Genomic DNA, 16230 nt, shown 5'->3' on the forward strand with positions numbered 1-16230 from the left:
AGCAGACGACCCAGGGGAGGTAGGGGGGCTTCCCAGAACACGCACAGCAGTCCTGATCTGGTTCTGACACTCTGGGGACTTGCATGCCTCTGGGGATAGGGCACTCACTCCTTACCTGGGCTCTGCTCTGATGAGGCTTCCCAACTGATGAGGGGAGAAGGGGACAGGTGGGGCTTCTGGGGGTCCAGGGAACGCCACGGTCTCCCTCCTCCACCCCAGGCCCACCTTCTTCTAGGCTCTGGATCCCTACCTTTTGCCTCCTCTAAGCCCTCCATCCATCTGGGGTCTGTCTGTCCATCTGACTCTTCCTGTCTGTCTCTATGTCTATCTGTCCTTGTCTCCTTTCTTCTCTCCTTGTGTGTGTGTCTTCGTGTTTCTTCTCTATGTCTCTCCCTCCATCTCTTTTCTCTTTTCGTGTCTGTCTCTCTCTTTGCCACCATCAGTCATTCCAGCCCCAGATATCCCCCAACCTGGACCATCAGAAACACTCCAGAGCACCACCTCCTGACACACACACCTTAAGCTTCCACCACATAATTCCCTCCACCCAGCCCTACTCTTACCCCTTACCTGTTCATTCTCATAGACTTCCTGGGGGGCTCTGCAGAGGCTACAGGGGCTGGGGGCCACCCCAGGGGGAGGGGAACCACACGTGTGAGCATTTGAGGGCAGGGTACCTGAGATCTGTGGGAGAGGCAGACAGGTCAGGCAGAGAGATGGTGGGATCAGGGCTGAGGGGTCTGGCTGAGGCCCACAGGGGGCCATAGGGGAATCTGGAAACGAGGTAGGGGGGTGTCTTTATATCACACACACCTCCCATTATACAGACAAGGAAACTGAGGCTCAGAGAAGGCATGTGACCCCCTGACTGCTGAATGTTATGGAGGTTTTCTTCCAGAAATTTTTTTCTTCTTCCTAGAAGCAGGATGCTTCCAGAAGCAAAAACAACACCCAGTTGTGGATGTGACTGGTGATGGAAGTAAAGTTTGATGCTGTAAATAACAATACTGCATAGGAACCTGGAATGTTAGGTCCATGAATCAAGGTAAACTGGAAGTGGTCAAACAGGAGATGGCAAGAGTGAACACTGGCATTTTAGGAATCAGTGAACTAAAATGAACGGGAATGGGTGAATTTAACTCAGATGATCATTATATCTACTACTGTAGGCAAGAATCCCTTAGAAGAAATGGGGTAGCCTTACAGTCAACAAAAGTGTCTGAAATGCAGTACTTGGATGCAAATCTCAAAAACGATAGAATGATCTCTGTTCATTTCCAAGATAAACCATTCAATATCACAGTAATCCAAGTCTATACACCAACCAGTAGAGCTGAAGAAGCTGAAGTTGAATTGTTCTATGAAGACCTATAAGACCTTCTAGAACTAACACCCAAAGAAGATGTCCTTTTCATCACAGGGGACTGGAATGCAAAAGTAAGAAGGCAAGAGATATGTGGCAAGGTAAATTTGGCCTTGGAGTACAAAATGAAGCAGGGCAAAGGCTAAGAGTTTTGCCAAGAGAACGTACTGGTCATAGCAAACACCCTCTTCCAACAACACAAGAGAAGACCCTACACATGGACATCACCAGATGATCAAAACCAAAATCAGACTGATTACATTCTCTGCAGCCAAAGATGGAGAAGCTCTATAAAGTCAGCACAAACAAGACCGGGAGCTGACTATGGCTCAGATCATGAACTCCTTATTGCCAAATTCAGACTTAAATTGAAGAAAGTAGGGAAAACCACTAGACCATTCAGTTATTACCTAAATCAAATCTCTTATGATTATATAGTGGAAGTGACAAATAGATTCAAGGGACTAGATCTGATAGACAGAGTGCCTGAAGAGCTATGGACGGAGGTTCATGACACTGGTACAGGAGGCAGTGATCAAGACCATCCCCATGGAAAAGAAATGCAAAAAGGCAAAATGGTTGTCTGAGGAGGCCTTACAAATAGCTGAGAAAAGAAGAGAAACTAAAGGCAAAGGAGAAAAGGAAAGATATACCCATTTGAATGCAGAGTTCCAAAGAATAGCAAGGAGAGATAAGAAAGCCTTCCTTAGTTAATGCAAAGAAATAGAGGAAAACAACAGAATGGGAAAGACTAGAGATTTCTTCAAGAAAATCAGAGATAGCAAGGGAACATTTCATGCAAAGATGGGGACAATAAAGGACAGACATGGTATGGACCTAATAGCAGCAGAAGATATTAAGAAGAGGTGGCAAGAATACACAGAAGAACTGTACAAAAAAGATCTTCATGACCCAGATAACCACGATGGTGTGATCACCCACCTAGAGCCAGCCATCTAGGAATGCAAAGTCAGGTGGGCCTCAGGAAGCATCACTACGAACAAAGCTAGTGGAGGTAATGGAATTCCAGTTGAGCTTTCAAATCCTAAATGATGATGCTGTGAAAGTGCTGCACTCAATATGCCAGTAAATTTGGAAAACTCAGCAGTGGCCACAGGACTGGAAAAGTCAGTTTTCATTCCAATCCCAAAGAAAGGCAATGCCAAAGGATGTTCAAACTACCACACAATTGCACTCATCTCACACGCTGGCAAAGTAATGCTCAAAATTCTCCAAGCCAGGCTTCAATAATACATGAACCGTGAACTTCCAGATCTTCAAGCTGGATTTAGAAAAGGCAGAGGAACCAGAAATCAAATTGCCAGCATCTGTTGGATCATAGAAAAAGCAAGAAAATTCCAGAAAAACACCTACTTCTGCTTTATTGACTATGCCAAAGCCTCTGACTGTGTAGATCACAACAAACTGGAAAATTCTTAAAGAAATGGGAATACCAGACTACCTTACCTGCCTTCTGAGAAATCTGTATGCAGGTCAGGAAGCAACAGTTAGAACTGGACATGAAACAACATACTGGTTCCAAATTGGGAAAAGAGTACATCAAGGCTGTATATTGTCACTGTGTTTATTTAACTTATATGCAGAGTACATCATGCGAAATGCCGGGCTGGGTAAAGCACAAACTGGAATCAAGATTGCCGGGAGAAATATCAATAACTTCAGATATGCAGATGACACCACCCTTATGGCAGAAAGCGAAGAAGAACTAAAGAGTCTCTTGATGAAAGTGAAAGAGGAGAGTGAAAAAGCTGGCTTAAAACTCAACATTCAGAAAACTAAGATCATGGCATCTGGTCCCATCACTTCATGGCAAATAGATGGGGAAACAATGGAAACCACGAGAGACTTTCTTTTGGGGGGCTCCAAAATCACTGCAGATGGTGACTGCAGCCATGAAATTAAAAGGCATTTGCTCCTTGGAAGAAAAGTTATGACCAGCACAGACAGCATATTAAAAAGCAGAGACATTACTTTGCCATCAAAGGTCTGTCTAGTCAAAAGCTATGGTTTTTCCAATATATGGAAATATCCATATGTCATATATGGATGTGAGAGTTGGACTATAAAGAAAACTGAATGCTGAAGAATTGATGCTTTTGAACTGTGGTGTTGGAGAAGACTCTTGAGAGTCCCTTGGACTGTAAGAAGATCAAACCAGTCAATCCTAAAGGAAATCAGTCCTGAATATTCATTGGAAGGACTGATGCTGAAACTCCAATACTTTGGCCACCTGATGTGAAATGACTCATTGGAAAAACCCTGATGTTGGGAAAGATTGAAGGCAGGAGGAGAAGGGGACAACAGAGGATGAGATGGTTGGATGGCATCACCGACTTCATGGACATGAGTTTAAGCAAGCTCTGGGAGCTGGTGATGGACAGGGAAGCCTGGTATGCTGCAGTCCATGGGGTCGCAAAGAGTCGGACACGACTGAGCTACTGAACTGAACTGAGAAGCAGGATGTGGGAGCAGGGGGGCTGGGTACTGGGTCGGGGGCGGGGTGTTGTTCCTAACTTTCTGTGTGACCTCAAGCATGTTGTTTGACCATTCTGTACCTCTCCTTCCTCCCCATGTAAATGGGGACAATTCTTCCCTTTTATGGTTGGATAATGAGTATATATATATAGCAGGGCTTCCCAGGTGGCTCAGTGGTAAAGAATCTGCCTGCGAATGCAGGAAACCTGGGTTCGATCCCTGGGTCTGGAAGATCCCCTGGAAAAGGGAATGGTAACCCACTTCAGTATTCTTGCCTGGAAAACCCATGGACAGAGGAGCCTAGTGGTATACAGCCCATAGGGCTGCAAAAAATTGGACACAACTTAGTGACTAAACAGCAGGAGGTTAATAAACAGTCAAGAATCAGCCCTTCCCAGAGGACAGGGTGAGGTTCAGAGTCCAGATTTTGGAGTCAGATTGTTGTTCTTGCCTGTGACTTTGGGCAAGTTACACATCTCTGAGCCTTAACATCCTCTGTGTCTGGGGTCAAAGAAGTCCTCCGCGTAGCCCACAAGGCCCTTCATGACCTGCCCTTCCCCTCCCTGCCTTCCTCTCTTCCCTCTCTCCTCCTGGCTCACTTTGCTTCAGACACTTGGGCCTCCTCACTGTTCCTTCGATGCACCAGGCCCTGTCCTGCCCCAGGGCCTTTGCACATGTGGTTCTCTCTGCCTAGAACACTCTTCCCCTAGACACTGCTATGATTGGCTCCTCATCATTCAGGCCTCAGTTGAAGCACTGCCTCCTCCTATCAGTCTGTATTTTCTTACCAGTTTTATTTTTCTCTATACCATTTATAACACCCTGGCCTATATCCTGGGCTTTCCTGGTGGCTCAGACAGTAAACAATCTGCCTGCAATGCAGAAGACTCGGGTTCCATCCCTGGGTCGAGAAGATCTCCTGGAGGAGAGAATGGCACCCCACTCCAGTATTCTTGCCTATTTATTTCCACCTCCTCCCCCTGAACCGGTGCTTTCCAATTCAGTTGGCAGCCACTGGCCATGAGTTGTTATTGAAATTGAAATTCATTAAAGTTAAGTAAAATAAAATTCAGTGCTTTGGCCACACTAGCTACACTTCAAATGCTCAGCAGTTACATGGGGTGGACGGCTCAGACAGTGGCGATATAGACTATTTCTATCCTCAGAGAAAGTCCTACAAGCAGGGTGGCAGGACTGTGATTTTTGTTGGCTTCCTTCACTGATCTGTGCCAGGCACTGTGCTGGGCACTGGCACACAGTAGGTGCACTGTGTGTCTACTTGGGTTTTTTTGTTTAATCCTATATAGGGCTTGTGTTATTGATTTATTTGTTGGCTGCACTCTGTGGCATACGGAATCCTAGTTCCCCACCAAGGATCAAACCTGTGCTCCCCCCACACACACAGTGAAAGCTTGAAGTCTTAACCACTGGACCATCAGGGAAGCCCCTATGTGTCTATTTGTTGAATGAATGAATGAATGAACAAGGGAATCTTAGAAATGACTCATGCTAAGTGCTGGGTACACAGTAGGTGCTTAATAAGTGCTTGTTCTGGTCATAAATGTGATTCTTTCTTTTTTTCCCTTGACCCTGCTGCACAGCTTGTGGGATCTTACTTCCCCAACCAGGGATAAACCCGGGCCCTGAGCAGTGAAAGCGCAGAGTCCTAACCACTGGACCTTCAGGGAAGCCCACGAATGTGGTTCTCTCAGACCAGACCTGTCTCATGGCTGACCACACCCGCCCCCCCAGGGCAAGGGGCCTGCGGTTCAGGGTGCGGCAAGAAGGAAGGGGCGCCCACAGCAAGGACTCACCAAAACATTTGCTCTGGTTGGTGGCCCGATCCATAAACACCTTGGAGGAGATGATATTGCCGAAAGGCAGGAACATCTGCGTCAGCTCCGTGTCTCCAAACTCCTGGGGGAGGTGGTAGATAAACAGGTTACAGCCTTCGGGACCTGCAGGTGGGGGGAGAGAAAGACATAAAGCCCCCAAGGAGAGGAGGCCGACCCCCGGGGAAGGGGCATGGGTCCGGAGCCCACAGCTGGTGTCTCCAGCGACTGGGGGAGGGGTGCACCCTGACACCCAGAAAGAAGGGGCGTGGAAACAGCGGGGAGGGGAGGCAAGGTGCCCTGAGCCCTTGTCTATAAAATCCCACATTCAGACGCTCCACACCTCTACTGATCCTCAGGCTCCAGAGAACTGACAAACTTTAGATGATCCCTCGCCCCCCAAACGGAAATAAAGCCTTTCATCCTAGGCTGCAGATAATCCAAAACTCCCAGACAACCTCAACACCCACCAGAAAATCCCTAAACCTCAAACTCCTGGTCATTGGCAGAAATTAGATGAACCGGTTGTAGGGTATAACAGAAACTCTATACTGTCTTGGCCATCACGCCATATCTCTAAAACTGGTTTAAATGGCAAGGTTCATTTTTGAAAGTCTAATGATCACAGATTAGAATAAGACAAGTAACACCTTGGTCCCAAACCCCAAACATCCAGATAATTTTCAAAACCTTGGATAACCCTCCAAACCTTGGCCAATTTTTAAAAGCTTGGATAATTTCAAAACTGATGCAAAAATAAAATGTAGGGAAATAAAAACATCATTTTCCAGTCCCGAATCTCAGATATCCTGAAACCACTGGTCATGTTTAAATGATATGCTATACCAACCAGAAGTAATTTTTTAAAGCACAGCTAACCACCAGAATCATTCCTTCCTGAAGAATACCCAGTGCACAGCTCATATAAGAATTATAAATAAGAGCATTTTAAAACCTTGATTACCCAGTTTAGTCCTCAAACCTGCTGCTAATCCTAAACGTACAGACGACCTTCTCCTAGGTCTCCCCAAACAAAGGTAACCCTCAAACCACCAAGAAATCCCAACACTCATGATGAACATTCCCCACCCCAGAAAAAACAAAATTCAAGATTACACATTCACATCCACCCTTACCTTCCTGATGGGGACCACAGTTCTGCTAATGTGCTTGTTTGCTGTTGTTGTTTGGTTATTTGTTTGTCTGGCCGTGTCACACGGTCTGCCTGCATTTAGTTACCCACCCAGGGATTGAACTCGGGATCACGGCAGTGAAAGCGTTGAGTCCTAATCAGTGGACCGCTAGGGAATTCCCTAATGTGCTTGTTTTTAAAATACAGGTGTGTTTCCACACAACTGATAAGTTACAGAACAATTGTGAGCAAACATGAATTTTGTATTTGCTTGTGTGCTAGCTCAACTCCAAGAAACACTAGGTGAAGGCAGAAAACCACACCTAGCTGAACTGAGCCTCATAAGAAAGCAAAAGGCACACACATATGCAAACGCAGCTGCAACATCCACCACCTTTCTCAGTTCTCCAAGTGTATCAGGAGGAAGACCTGTTCCCGTCTGATTTCCGACGAAGCTTTCCATCACTTCACGGTAACTCACGTGCTACAACCCATCTGACAACAATTTCCTGTGCAAACTTCGAATGCCCAATTTATTGTACTATTCATGGATTTCTTAATCATCTAACATGCATAAAACTGTGCTACCATTTTTATTAGGGTCTTATCTTTTTTTTTTTATGCCATGTAACAGCCAACTTGTAAAAAAAATTTTTGGCCACACCAGGGCTGCATGAGGTATCTTAGTTTCTCAACCAGGGATTGAAGTTGTGCCCCCTGTAGTGGAAGCACAGAGTCTTAACCACTGGGTCACCAGAGAACTCCCACAGGCAACATTTTGAGTGGTGTACCCTGACCTAACTTCCCCCACGAGCCTTGCAGTTGGTATTGTGAGGCTCTGGAACTCGGGTGGCTTTCCAGAAAGCAGATATCCTGTCCTGTTACAGCAGCACCGACGGCATTGGAACCAGCTTTTACCCACAGCACCCTGCTGGGCAAGGAATTGAACAGAACCTCACAGAACTCAGTCCACAGGCCAGGCCATCCATAAACTTCCCATGTCCTGGGGCGGTTGGGGGACTTTTCTGGCTGGTCGCCTGGCCCCAACTCCCCCACCACCACCCCCACTAGATGGATTAAGGCGAGGAAATGCCTCCCAGCCTGAGTGCCTACTATGTGTCAGGAACCGTGCTGCTCACTCCCCAGCAAGGCCTCGTGGTAGGGTGGTCGCTGTGTGGCGATGAGGCAATAGGCACGGAGCAGGGAGGTGCCTTCCCGACGATGCCTCAAGTCAGCACAGGGTGGATTTGAATCCCCGCGGTCCGACCCAGAATCTAACTCCTCTCCCACTTGACTTTACTGAGGAATCCTCATCTCACCAGGGAACCTCATCACCCCACCCCCTGACCTCAAACTCAAAAAAAGTCATTCCACTTGGAGAGAGCTCCTGGTGGGGACAGGGTCACTGCTATCCCTATGGGGTCGGGACTAGCCCGGTTCCCACTTTCCGAAGGAGAAGACGGAGGCTCAGAGACCGAGAGTCAATTGCCTCCCAAACACCCAGGTGATGCCGGGAACTGAACGCACGTCTCTCCGGACCTGAGGCCAAGCAGTTCCCCGAGGCCAGGCGGTCCTGGAGGTGGAGGGGGGCGGTCAAAGGGCGGGGCTGGCGCCCAGGGGAGGTCGCGGCCCCCTCACCTTCTCGCTGCTGCTGCTGCAGGAGGGGCGGCGGCTGGGGGACGCTGTGCGCGATGGGCGTGATGGCCGCGGTAGGGTACATGGCTGCAGAGACCGGGAGCGAGACACAGGGCGGAACTGGGGTGAGGCCGAGGGGCGCGTGGGGCGGGGCTAAGACTGAGGGGCGAGGTCACAGCCTAGGGTGGGGCCAAGATGGGTCTGGGGACGGTGGATGGGCGTGGTCACAGGGGAGACTTGGTCTGAGAGAAGTACTAAGACACCAGGGAAGAGTAGAAGGGAAAGGGGTCATAATCGAATGGTGGGGCCATGACTGAGGGCAGAGCAAAGGCCAGATTTTAGGAAGAAGGAGGGGGCGTGGTCACATGGGAGAGGCAGTCTGAGGGAGGGGCCGTCTGAGGGAGGGGCCAAGGCCACAGGAAAGAGCCGAGTGGGCGTGGTTGTGGCTGAGGGTGGGGCCACGACAGGTCTCGGGAAGGCAGAGTGGGCGTGGTCACATGGGAGAGACGGATGGGGCAGGGAAGCGTTTAATGGGCGGGGCCATATTTGAGGGGTCGGGTACCATGGCTGAGGGCGGAGCCAATGCCGGGTCCTGGGAAGAATGAAGGGGCGTGGTCACATTGGAGAGCGGGTCCGAGCAGGACTCGACAAGAGGGACCAAACGCAGGTTATGAGGGGCGGGGCCAAATGTCGAAGGAGGGTGAGGCGGGGGCCAAGCCACAAAGTAGGAGGTATGGCTAGACAGAAGAGGGAAGGTAGAATGAGAGGGCGGCCCTGAGGGGTGGAACCAGATCTAAGTGCAGCTAGGGGCGTGGAGTGGCTAGCCCAGGGAGGAAACTGAGGGCAGGGGTAGGGGGGTGCCCGCGTTGGGGCACCGCACTGCCTCCCTACCTGTGTACTGCTGGACTCCAGAGAAGGCAGGATGGAGGGTCTCGGCTACCGTCGGACTCTGAGCTGCGGGGCAGACGGAGGGGCTCAGTGGGGTGGGGGCAGCAGAAGTCTTCCATCCACCCCACAGCATCCACCCTGGCTTCATTTCTGCATAAACACTTTAGAGGTATGACCCTCATTCCACAGGTGAGGAAAACTGAAGCTCAGGGAACCTCTTACAGGTGGGAAAACAGCAGCTGGCACAGGGCCAGTCAACTCGAATCCAGTTTTCTCTGACTCCAGAGAGGTTTAACTCCCAACTCTTTGTCCCCATCCAGAACCCCTTGCTCCTCCCTCTTTTTTCTCTGGATATTCTAGGGCTCCAGGTCTCTGCTCCTTATCACCACCCATTCACATCTCTTCCCTCTTTTCCCTCCCCACACCTTGATCATCAGACAGCCTCTGGATCCCCTATGTGACTGTGACCTTCCAACAGTCCCTAGTGGAGGACACAGGGGGAGGAGAGGGCTTGTCGAGGCAACTAAAAATCTCCTTGAATGGAGAGAGGTTGTTAGAAGATAGGGTAGTGAGGGCAGAGAGATAAGCCAGTAAAGGGGTCACATGAATGAATTACTTCATAGTAATGGAACAGTGCTGTATGTTGAATGTGGTGGTGATTACACAAAACTATACCTGTGATGAAATGACTTAAATTAACGAACCACACACACACACAAGTGCCTGTAAATAGTGAAGTCTGAACAGGGTCTGTTCATTGTACTGTACTGATGCCAGTTTCCTAGTTTTGACAACATACTGTTGTTATGTAAGATGTTAGCATCCGGAGACACTGGGAGAGGGGTAACCAGGACCTCTCTATACTATGTTTGAAACTCCCTGTGAGCGCCAATTATTACAAAATAAAAATAAACAGATTCTCAGTGGTGGAAACCCAGATGACAAACTTCACCTAAGCAAGGTGTGGGAAGACATTTGCCTTGAAATCAGGATATAGGGTAGAGAAAGGTGAGACCTCTGCTTCAGTAGGGCAGAGTCCAGTGCAACAAATCAGTGCATGGTCAATCCTGGATGAATGAATGAATGAATGAATGAATGAATATGGGCACTGATCCCAAATGGTAATGATTAATAGTAAAGATTGATGGTACCCTTCTTGGTACCAGGAGATGGGTTAGCATCTTACAGACTGATTGCCTCATCAGAGCAACATCATGAGATGAATGATACTATCTGTCCCATTTTCCAGATGAGCAAACTGAGGCTCAGAGATGTAAAGAAGCTCCCCACAAGGGGCACTGAATTGGAATTTGAAGCCAGGAAGTTCTGACTGCAAACTTCCTATGTTTAACCCCCTTCTCTGTGCCCATGTGTGTGTGTGTGCTTAGTTGCTCAGTCGTGTCTGACTCTTTGTGACCCCATGGACTGTAGCCCTTTAGGCTCCTTGGTCCATGGGGATTCTCCAGGCAAGAATACTGGAGTGGGTTGCCATGCCCTCCTCCAGGGGATCTTCCCAACCCAGGGATTGAACCCAGGTCTCCTGCATTGCAGGCAGATTGTTTACTGTCTAAGCCACAGGGAAACCCATGAATACTGGAGTGAGTAGCCTATCCCTTCTCCAGGGGATCTTCCTGACCCAGGAATCAAACCAGGGTCTCCTGCATTGCAGGTGGATTCTTTACCAGCTGAACTACCAGGGAAGCCCCTCTGCACCCATAGCTAGTATCTATTAACCTAAGAGTCCCTGCTTCCTGTACTTTTGTTCCCTAGACACCAAGGCAAAGGGATTCATGCTTGTCCCAGGGACACCCTCCCTGCACCCTGCCACTCTCCTCAGCCCCAGGGGACCACCCACGTTACCTGGGTAGGGCACAAGGCCATTGGCATATACGGTTTCTAGGGCAGGGTGCCCGCCAGGGAAGGGCACGACACCTGCAAAGCCGTTGGTGATGGGGGCCACGAGGCCGGGCACGGTGGCGGTGCCGAGCAGCGGGGGCGAATGCAGTCCTGGGGAGCGGAAGAGCATCATGGGGAGCCTTAGCCCCAGCTAAGGCTAAGAGTCATAGCCCCGGCTCTGCCCCCCATCTGTGGGCCCCTGGCAGACTCTCACCAGAGGCAGGGGCGATGGGTGTGGCAGGCAGCCCGTTAAGGCTGACAGCGCCAATCTGCTGGATGTGGCAGGGTGAGAAGGTCACGCCGGGGCTCAGGTAGCTGCCTGATGTGGACAGGACCGTCGTCTGCTGTTGCATGAGCTGGGGGTGGAGAGGGAGTCAGGTACACAGGCCAAGTGGCACCTGGCCTTAGAGCATGGCTCATGGGGTTGAGGGGCCAGTCCTCCAGAAACAGGGGCAGGAGGTCAGGCCAGGTATCTTGGCTCAGGTCAGGTTAGGGCTCAGTTAGGAATTGGGGCTCAGCCCAGGATCAAGGCTCAGCATAGGATCAGGGCTCAGACTCTGTTCAAGGATCATTTAGGAATCAGAGCTCAGCCAGGGACTGGAGCTCAGTCTATGATCAGAACTTAGTCTGGGACTAGGGCTCAGCCAATGTTTTTTTATGTGTTCTGTTTGTTTTGGTTGTGCCATGCATACGGCATGTAGGATCTTATTTCCCCAGCCAGGGATTGAACCGGCGCACCGTGCATTGGAGGCATGGAGGCATGGCAACTGCCAGGGAAGTCCCAAGCTCAGCCAATGTTGAACTTACTCAGGGCTGGGTCTGTTTGGAGTCAGCCTGGAGGTTTAGCTAGAATTGGGGATTATCTAGATTTGGGGAACAGCCAGATCTGGGGGTCAACCCAAGACTGGGTCTTGATTTGACATTCGCCCAGGGTTGTGGCTCAGGCTGGATTTGGTGGCTGAGCCTGGGGTCCTGTCAGTTGGGGTTCAGCTTGGGCTCAGAGCATAGTTCATGGTGGGGGGCTAAGCTGGGGTTAAGATCAGGAGGTGGACTGGATCTGGGGACTTAGCCATCGCCAGAATAAGGCCATGAGTCAGAGACTGGGTAAGAGAAACAGAAAGATAGACAGAGAGGCAGAGGCACTTGACAGAGACTAGATGGAGAAAGAAAGAGAGAGACACTGAGCTGGGCCCTCAAAACAGCGGTGTCAGGAGCCCCACTGGAGACAGGAGTGTGTCCGCTGGTCACTCACAGCCTGGGCGTAGGCACTGTAGGGGCTGAAGGGCAGGGTGAGGGACGGAGTCAGGATGCCCAGCTGGCCCACCATCTGCTGCATGCGCCTCAGCGTCCGCTCCTTGTCTGTGTCGGCAAACTTGACCACCAGGCTGGAGGAGGCACCCTGCAAGGGCGGCCACAAGCAGAGAGGGAAAGAAGCGGGACATTGCCAGGACTCTGAGGTACCTTGGGGGGAGTGTAGGGGTGTGGGTGGCAGCAACTATCAGCCCCTCCCTCAAGGTCCCAGGGGCCACAGTGAGGCTAGTCTGGAGACCAGCATCCTGGGTCTCGCACTTGACCTTGTAGGCTGCCATGCACACAAGTGGGGCACCTAGGCCCAGTGGGGGCTGCCTCTGGGAAGCAGAGGAGGACCTGACTGTCAGCCATTATTTCAAAAAAGGTGGAGAACCCAAGTGCTGGAGAGGAACAATGAAGGCCCATACAGAGGATTCTATACCTGCCCACACCTGAGAACAGGTGAGGTTCCAATCATTTGAGAAATTGAATACCTCCTTTGATGGGGAGCTCACTACCTCTCCACTCACTAGCTCCATCAGTGGATGGCTCTGAACAGGAGAAAGCTTGACCTTGGATTGAGTTGATTCCTCCCTATCCAAGGACTAGAACTGATGCCCAGTGACCCAGAGAGCAAGAGAAGGGAGGATCTGAGACTTCCCTGCTCTTCATTCCATGTTGCAGAACAAGAGAAAGGAGAGTGGGTTCCCCGAGGCCTGTCTTCCTTGTGGCAGATTAGGACATTTTTGTACAGTGATGGAGGCTCCCAGGGCCACTTTTCTGGGTGGCAGGGCCACCTCCAAGACCCGAGTGGTCTCCTCCAGCCTCTCACGGCTGCAGGCCCACCAGCTCCCAGTTCTACACTTGCCAGCTGCCTATCTCCCACACTGGCCCCACGGAGACATTTCCAAATGGCCTGCCCCTTTCTTCTCCTGAGGAAACCCTGGGGGGCTCCCCATTGCCCTGGGAGGAATCCTAAGCTTCTTGGCCTTGAACTGCAAGCCCCTCCAGCCCCATTCCTTCCTGTTCCTCTGGGGCTCACACATATCTGCACACACACATGCATTCCACCCACAGTGACTCACACTCACCATCCACACTCACATGCATACACTCAACAATACATGCACATATACTCATACACACATGTACACACATATTTGTCTACATTCACACACATGTGCTCACCCCTCCACACACACTCACATACTCTTACAGATGCACACACATGCATTCATTCCCCCCATATCACTGGGGCACACTCACACACAAACACATATGTGCACTTACCTATATAACTTACATATGTGCACTCACATGAGCACACCCTCTCAACACACTTACATGCATGCAGTCACAGTGTATACACGTGCATATGCATCAGCATACATGTGAACATATATCCATTTCCACACACTTCATGTGCACACTGACACCCATCTACTCACAACACACTCACATACAGACATGGAAGCACACTTTCACGCACATGCACACGTGTGCACACCAACACACACACTGGCCCACACATACTCACACATGGGCTGCCAAACACTGGCAGAACATTCTGCATAGTCTACACTTGCACGCTCACACACACACACACAAGTACATACATATACCCAGTCATATCACCAGCAGAGATGCACTTCTTTCTCCCCACCCTGTCCCCTCTCTGAAGAAGGGCCAGGGGTTACCAGATGGCTGGGATGGTCAGGCCAGGCCCTCCCCCTTGCCTACCCTGACCCAAATCGCCCAGGGCAGCTCTGACTCACCGGCATGGTCTGGCTGCCGTGCAGGGCGTGTATGGCCGCCTGAGCCTCGGTGTGGGAGGAGAACTTCACGAAGGCACAGCCTGCTCCGAGAGAAGGGGAGGGGTGAGGGGGCACAGGAGAGGGGCTGGCAGCCCTGCACAGCAGGTCAGGATGGACATGGGCAGCCCACAGGTCGGACAACAGAGAGACAGGCAGCCACATGTTCAGACAGACAGTGGGACAACAAAGAATCAGACAGTAAGACAACTGTTTGTCCAACACATCATCAGAGGGTGTGAGGCGGTGCCCAGGGTAGGGAGGCAGGAGCTGCCCATTAGAACAAGTGAAGGGGACACAATTAGAGAACACCCACCAGCCACCAATACCACAAGATCCAGAGTTGTAATCAGATAGGCAGAATTAAAGTGACAAACCATCAGACACAGAGAGAGACGTGGACACACTCGGGCAGAGGTACACTCAGAGCCAGATGGATACACCCATGTGACCAGAGTTGGATAGATGGGGGTGAAGAGTCATCGGGCAAGGGCAGAATCAGGCAGACAAACAACCAGAGACTACTAGACACAGGCAGATCCAGACAGATGGTCATAGGATACAGTTCCAGACAGAGGGCTATGGAAGGGTCACACGAATTTGAGGGAGAGGAGTAAAGATGTTCTGGAATTCGATAATGATGACAGGTGCACAGTTCTGTGAATTTTGTGAAGCATTTCACTGTCCACTTTTTTTCCCACTGTCCACTTTTAAAAGGTGAATTTTACAGTATGTGTGTGTGTGCTCAGTCTTGTCCAACTCTTTGTGACTCCTTGTACTGTAGCCTGCCAGGCTCCTCTGTCCATGGGATTTCCCAGGCAAGAATACTGGAGTGGGTTGTCATTTCCCCCGCCAGGGGATCTTCCTGACTCATGGATCAAACCCACGTCTCTTGCGCCTCCTGCCTTGGCAGTATGTGATTACAGTGTGTGATCATATCTCAATTTTTAGAAAAGAGCCAGGCAAATAAATAGACAAGGACCGTCAAATATATTCAGTCCTAGTAAGACAAAGTCACAAGGGCAGAGACAGGCCAGTTCTGGACAGATAAACCTGAACAAATAGAATCGGGTAGACAGAGATCACCAGACACCTGAAGACCCAAACAGAGCAAACCAGAAAACAAGTTGCTGGAGATCATAAAACAATCATTCCTGGACGGTACAACCTTATAGGAACGGTGGAGTAAGTAGGATCAGGTAGACCGATAGTCCAGAAGACACAGGCAAATCCAGACAGAAACAGTCTGATGGATACAGACACAGGAGGCAGGCCCAGACGTCCTGGGCCGCCAGGTGGGACCAGGTAAGACTAGACAGCCTCTGCTCGCCCCGCCCCCTGGGCCAGCCCCGCCCTTTTGTGTGCCTAGAGGAACCCCATCCGGCCGGCCTGCTAACCACGTACCAGGCCACGCCCACTGTGGGCCAGTCCCTCCCCACAAGCCCGGCCCCGCCCCCCGGATCCAGCCTCCCTCTCCTGGGCCCGCACCGCCCCATCCCACCAGCCGCGCCCTCCTATAGTCCCGCCCTCGGAGCTAGCCCCGCCCCCAGCCGGTCACCTTTGCTGCTGCCGTCAGGTCCCCGGAGCACGGTGCACTCGTCGATGACCCCGAAGGGCTGGAACAGCCGCAGCACGTCCTCCTCTGACTGCTGCTTGTTCAGCATCCCCACAAACAGCTTCCGGTCCCCTGTGGGCGGAGACACCACCTCAGCCAAGTCCTAGCCTCCGGGAACTTCCGCACCCCTCCAGCAGAAAGCAGAGGCACCCGGGCGTGGAGCGGCGCCCCTGGGCCTCCCCGGGCCCTCTTCTGCGCGTGTGAAGGAGGACGCAGCCTCGCGCTTTCCCTGCCTGTGTTTCTCACCTGCCCACGTGCCTGAGGCCTCCCAC

General features: G+C 50.9%; 1 protein-coding gene across 1 annotated transcript in view; it reads right to left on the reverse strand.

Moving 5' to 3' along the window:
- CELF5 (CUGBP Elav-like family member 5) overlaps window positions 1–16230 on the reverse strand; it is a 47230-nt gene that overhangs the window by 249 nt on the left and 30751 nt on the right. Inside the window, exons 4-11 of the mRNA XM_052643717.1 lie at window positions 15902–16030; window positions 14308–14387; window positions 12495–12641; window positions 11457–11598; window positions 11207–11353; window positions 9350–9412; window positions 8462–8545; window positions 5674–5817 (exon numbers count right to left, since the gene is read on the reverse strand). Coding sequence (XP_052499677.1) covers window positions 5674–5817; window positions 8462–8545; window positions 9350–9412; window positions 11207–11353; window positions 11457–11598; window positions 12495–12641; window positions 14308–14387; window positions 15902–16030 — 936 coding nt within the window. The remainder of the gene's footprint in view (window positions 1–5673; window positions 5818–8461; window positions 8546–9349; window positions 9413–11206; window positions 11354–11456; window positions 11599–12494; window positions 12642–14307; window positions 14388–15901; window positions 16031–16230) is intronic.

This window comes from Budorcas taxicolor, chromosome 7 (assembly GCF_023091745.1).
Source record: "Budorcas taxicolor isolate Tak-1 chromosome 7, Takin1.1, whole genome shotgun sequence".
Lineage (NCBI taxonomy): Eukaryota > Metazoa > Chordata > Mammalia > Artiodactyla > Bovidae > Budorcas > Budorcas taxicolor.